At 51.0% G+C, this 5,936-nt stretch overlaps 1 protein-coding gene across 1 annotated transcript; it reads right to left on the bottom strand.

The window, feature by feature from the left end:
- Positions 1-447: 447 nt before the first annotated feature.
- On the bottom strand, positions 448-1,378 carry LOC103896177 (olfactory receptor 14C36-like). Its single transcript, XM_019471187.1, is given in 3 exon segments — positions 448-794; positions 797-1,099; positions 1,102-1,378. Coding segments are annotated over 3 exon segments (927 nt in total).
- Between the last annotated feature and the right edge of the window lie 4,558 nt (positions 1,379-5,936).

Genomic DNA, 5,936 nt, shown 5'->3' with positions numbered 1-5,936 from the left:
CAATTAGCGAGGCCACCAGTGAAAGCTCACTCCAGTCTCGTTCTCTAACACATCACCCCATGCCCACCTCCCCTCAGCCCATGGAGAACCCAAGCACAGCAGCATGGCCTCATGGGGCCAATTTCTTTATCCTGTTGCTGACCTCAGCAGCACTTTAACCCAATCATAGCTTATTATTGAGCGCGTGTATAGCTGTAGTTAACCAATTATAGGTTGTTATGAAGCACGTGCCTATAGTAGATAACTATATAAGCCCTGTTATAAGCATGAATAAAGGAGGATGACCATACTCATATTGGGATCTGTCGTTACTCCAGAATCGCAACTCCCGCTCCGCTGTCGACACTGAACAAGGGAAACTCCGACATTTATCACAGATAAAATACCCAAAGCACAGGAGGTTCCCCAGATACATTGGAAATCACTTGTGGAAGGGACATGGGCAGCTTATTGCTGCTGAAAGACTACTGATTGAATCAGCTTCTTCAGTACGTCTTTGATCTCCTTCTTCCTCATGCTGTAGATGAGGGGGTTCACTGCTGGAAGAACCACCGAGTACAGAACAGCCACCACCAGATCCAGGGATGGGGAGGAGATGGAGGGGGGCTTCAGGTAGGCAAACATGGCGGTTCCGATGAAAAGGGAGACCACGGCCAGGTGAGGGAGGCATGTGGAAAAGGCTTTGTGCTGTCCTAGCTCAGAGGGGATCCTCAGCACAGCCCTGAAGATCTGCACATAGGACAGCACAATGAAAAGAAAACAAGCAAAAAAGGAAAAGGTGTTATATATGACACAACCTCCCTGAGGTAGGAGTCTGAGCAGGAGAGCTTGTGGATCTGGGGGATTTCACAGAAGAACTGGTCCAGGGCATTGCCTCGGCAGAGTGGGAGTGAAAATGTATTGGCCGTGTGGCGAAGAAGAAGGAAAAACCCACTGCCCCAGGCAGCTGCTGCCATGTGGGCACAAGCTCTGCTGCCCAGCAGGGTCCCGTAGTGCAGGGGTTTGCAGATGGAACCATAGTGGTCGTAGGCTATGACAGTGAGAAGAAAATACTTTGCACCAAACAAGAACACCACAAAGAAAACCTGTGCAGCACACCTTGGTAGGAGATGGCCCTGGTGTCCCACAGGGAATTGGCCGTAGATTTGTGGAGAGCGGTGGAGATGGAGCCCAGGTCAAGGAGGGAGAGGTTGAGGAGGAAGAAGTACATGGGGGTATGGAGGCAGTGGTCACAGGCTACAGCAGTGATGATGAGGCCATTGCCCAGGAGGGCAGCCAGGTAGATGCCCAGGACGAGCCAGAAGTGCAAGAGCTGCAGCTCCCGTGTGTCTGCGAATGCCAGGAGGAGGAGCTCGGTGATGGAGCTGTGATTGGACATTTGCTTCCTCTGCGTATGGTTATCTGTTGAGGACAAAAAGGCAGTACTGAGTTAGGCCAGACTTCTCCAAGCAAAACCTATTGAATGTCTCATTGCAACCCCCCACTCAGACTCTCTCTTTTCAGGAAGACCTCTCTGCAGCTCCCTCACTTGAGCTCCAGGTTTTGCTAGCTGAGGGGGCCATTGGGAGCAGGGACTCTGTAATGGACTCCCGAGGAGTCCTTCTTGCTGTGCAGCGAGTGGGAACTAGGAACGCAGGGTGATCTCAAATTAAATGCACTTGTGATATATCAAAGAGCTCTTTGGTGGTGTTGTTTGCAATTTGCCCAACTGCAGAACAGAACTGAGGGGATTTTGTTTGGTTTATTTTGTTCGAGTTGCACCTGCCACGTTTAGGAGTGGTTTTGGATGGTTGAAATCCCTGACATTTCTAATGCACTCCAAGTGAAATCTTGTGGGTCCTGAGAGGCAAAGGGATGGTCCCTTAGTGCAGAGAGAGAAGAGCTGCTCTGCCCATCAGTCCTGTTCTCAGCTGCCTTGTGCTGGCAGCTTGGAGCTGGAGGATGATCACACTCAGGTGTTCCCCTCCTAAAAAGAAACTGGACACTGCTGAGAGCAGAGGAATCCAGGTTCAAAGGGAAGATTGACAGACTCCTTGCCATTTCTCAGGGTATCTGAGGAGGATCTCATCTCTCCCCTCCCAGACTGGGACACAGAGGGATCATTGCAGCTGCCCACGTCCAGCTGCCCAGCAGCATTGCCATGGCCTTAGCACCGAGGTGTCTTCTCCATGGGGATCCTAGGCAGCACAGGGATACTATGGGAGAGCTATTCCCTTCTGGAGGGCACCCTGCAGCCCATCAGGACACCCCAGGGAAATAGCTGAATGTCCTAAAGCTGCCCGGAGGAGACTTGGGCTCTTTGCTCCCATAGACATATCTACATAGCAGGACCCAAAGGGTCAGCGTCTGAACAGGAGCTGAACCTGCCACCCCGACCCCCACCCCCTGCACTGACTCAGCAAATCCAATGGTGAGAACAAGGGCAGCACAGGCAGGAGGGGATGACAGTGAAATGCCACAATGCTCCTGCCAAGGGAGGAGGGACACACAATGACAGCTGGAAATCAGGGGTTTGTCCCTTTCTGGGCTCTGGCTGCTGCAGGGGCAACGCATGCAGAGGCTCTGCTGAGGGTGGGAAAGGAGAGCAGGGAGGAGTTGCTCAGGGGAAGATGCCTGCACCACAGGGACAGCAGAGAGGTGCCCACATCCCCTTCCCCAGCGTTTCTGGCAGCAGCTCCCTCTCACTCCCTGCCCGTCCCCTCTTGTGCAGGTAACTGTAAGCTCTGATGGAGCAATTCAGAGGGACAGGGCAGTGTCTGGGGTCATCACCAGAGGCTGGGGGGGCATTCCTTTGGCCGGCTGAAGTGACAGCAGATGCCCACTTTTAGGACAATGAAGCCTGTTCCTGCTCAGAATGTTCAGGGCAGCCTATAGAGGTATTCCTCTGCACAAATGGAGTCATTGCCATCGGGAGAGCTAAATCTCTCTTTCTTCTCCATCAGCCCTATTTACCAGATCTCCATTGACAGTTATGGCAGGTTTCTCATAGGCACCTCTACAATGCCTAACCTCATGCAGGGCACCCGCTCAATTTAAAGGTGAACTACATCCTGTGGTGCTCCCTGAGAGTCCAGGGCTCTCCAGCACAACCGTGTGCAGCCAGCAGGGACAGCACAAGACCTGCAGGAACACCATCTCCATTCAGAGCAGCCATCTAACAGACCCCAAGAGATCCTTAGACATGTTCCATGCTTTTGTTCAAGCAACCGCAGTGAGGCAAGTCCTGTCCCATCTCTATCCAGTAGACGTAGGCAGTGCTTCTCCCACATCCTTTAGTCATCCCTTTGATGATGCAATCAAGGAACAGACCCATGATTTTCAGCATGTTCCTGGGTCACGGGATGTCCATAGCCAAGGACATTTTCAAAAGCACCTTGTCCTGCCTGGAGATTAGTTTCACTTGCACCACAGGCCCTCCGGGGCTGCAGAGACACCACAGACAGCAAAGCCCTCTTCTGCCAGGGCTGCGCGGTCCAGCCCTGCCTCTCTCTGCTCCTGAGGACAGCAGGGTTTGCTCTCCTTAGGGACACCTCATTTCCTCTTTACATTGCCATCTGCCATCCACCCCAGCATGCTCTGAAGCAAACCCTTTGCTTGCATGGGACCTTGGGCACTCGGTACCAGCTTGCTTTGTTACACGTCTGAGCTTGGCCCTGGTGCCACAGCTGAGGTCCAGCACATCTCTGCTCTGACATAAAGAACCTATAATGAGGGAGAGGAAGGGGACAAAGTCTTCTTTAACCAGCCTGAGGAAACCTTGGGATCAATGACCTCACGTCTTACTGGGGACTTGAATGACCCTGTGTATTGGGTTTACTTGACAAGGTTTTGGTAGTGGTGAGGGGGGCTGCAGGCATGGCTTAGGTGAGAAGCGATCAAGAGCTGACTCCATGTTGGATAAAGCCAATTCCAGCTGGCTCCAAAATGGACCAGCCACTGCCCAAAGATGAGCCAATAAGCAATTTTCATGGCACCTCTGTGAAAACATATTGAAGAAAGGATAAAAACCGATGTGCAGCAGCTGTACGAGAGAGGAGTGAGAAACAACCCTGCAGACACCAAGGTGAGCGAAGAAGGAGGAGGAGTGAGAGGGAGGCTTGGTGGGCACCTGGGGGCCAAAAGTCAACCCACCAGCCCCTGACATTCACAAGACAGCACAGTGCAAATGCTCCTTTAGGTGTCTGGAGGTTCTTTGCCTCAGCTTTTTAGCACAGCTGCCAGGTGGGCCAACAAATGTGATGCTCACCTGGAACTGAAACCCTGTGTCATCTTTGTCAGCCCTGGCTGTAGTAGCGAAGAAATAGTGGAGTCTCAGCTCCCAAGGGCAGTGAGGCAGGAGAGGAGCAGAGTGCAGATGCCAGCTCTCAGAGTGGCAGGCTTTGGCCTATGCCAGGAACTTTCAGTGGGCAGTATCGCTCAAGGGGAGCAGAATTCAGTGCAATTGCTTTTCAAGGGCAGCATCCTCTAAGCACATAAAGCGTCCACGTCTATGCTGCAGCAAACAAGTGGACATCTCAGGACACCAGCTTGGCTGAACAAGCAACTCATTGGGAATCTCCATAGAAAAAGGGAAGCACAAAGGGTGTGGATAGAGGACCTCACTTCAAAGGAGGAATTTCCAAATAGGGAGGGTTTTAGGAAAGCCAAAGCTCCCCTGGAGTTAATACTTGCAAGGGGGTCCAAGGGCATCAAGATGAGCTGTTAGTACTGAAGTTACAGTTGAAGAACAAACAAAAACAGTGTGTGGCACTGCTGCATCTAGTAAGAGAAGGTGCAGATATGTCTGAGGTACTCTTTGTCCTCTTTGCCTCTGTCTTCACCAACAAGGTCTCCCAGGACTTTGTGCCTTGAAGCAGGACTCTGGAGGTGACAAAAAAGCCCTGGATGTGGATCAAGTCAGGGGTTACTTGAGCAAGCTCAGACTTTGCCAGTCCACAGAACTGGCGGGGCTGCATCCAAGGGTGCTGAGAGAGAAAGCCAAAGTCATAGCAAGGTCACTCTGTGTTGTCTTTGCAAGTTCATGGAGATCAGGGAAACTCCCTGGCAACTTGGAAAAAGTATGCTGCACACATCTTTCCAAAAGCCACAGAAGATGAGCTGGGGAACTAGAGGCTCTTCAGCCTCTCTTTGGTGAGGAGCGTGTCACAGACTGTCTTTTGGATTCCATTGCTGTGTGCCTGAAAGAGAAGGTGACTGGATGAACCCAGGGCAGATCATGCCTGACCATCCTCATTGCTTTCTAAGATGAAAGGACTGCATTTCTTGATAAGGGAGGAGCGGTGGGTTTCATTTAGCTGGACTTCTCCAGGGCTTTCAACACCATTCGCCACCATATCCTTGTCTCCATGTTAGGACATTACTGTTTGGATGGGTGGATGAGTAGATCAGGAAAGAAACAGTTGATGGCCATGCCCATTTAGTCCATGACTTGGGCTCCGTGTATTGTGATGGTCACAATACATGTCCATTCAGGACAGGAAAGATACTTGTATTGGATTGTTGGGCATCGAAACCAGATCAGGCTGGATCGCCACTGCCCTTGTCTGGTTCCTTACGAGGTTAACCCTCCATTTTTTTGGGTGCCTCCTGCTGTAGTACTTTTGCTGTACAACTATGACGTCATACAGCTAGGGTACCATACTGCTATGGCATACTACAACACAAATCATGGGTTATTTTCACCCTAGATTTTAATCTCATTGCGATGCTAGGGGCATGAGGAGACAGAGGCCAGTGTCTCCCTGTGTCCCCTCCTCAGTTCCCTCACATTATTTGCAGGTGTTGCACTCCTGAATTCATTACCTTCATGAGTAAAATTCACCTGTTCTCCACAGATGTCTACACTACAGCTATTTATGTTTGATGATGCTTTTCTAGACAGTCTTTATGCCTTAAAAAGAAAGAGAAGCGCACAATATCTGAACACTTTCCAAAAA

The sequence above is a fragment of the Aptenodytes forsteri genome, unplaced genomic scaffold (assembly GCF_000699145.1).
Source record: "Aptenodytes forsteri isolate BGI_AS27 unplaced genomic scaffold, ASM69914v1 Scaffold507, whole genome shotgun sequence".
Lineage (NCBI taxonomy): Eukaryota > Metazoa > Chordata > Aves > Sphenisciformes > Spheniscidae > Aptenodytes > Aptenodytes forsteri.
This window is presented reverse-complemented; position numbering and strand designations above follow the sequence as displayed.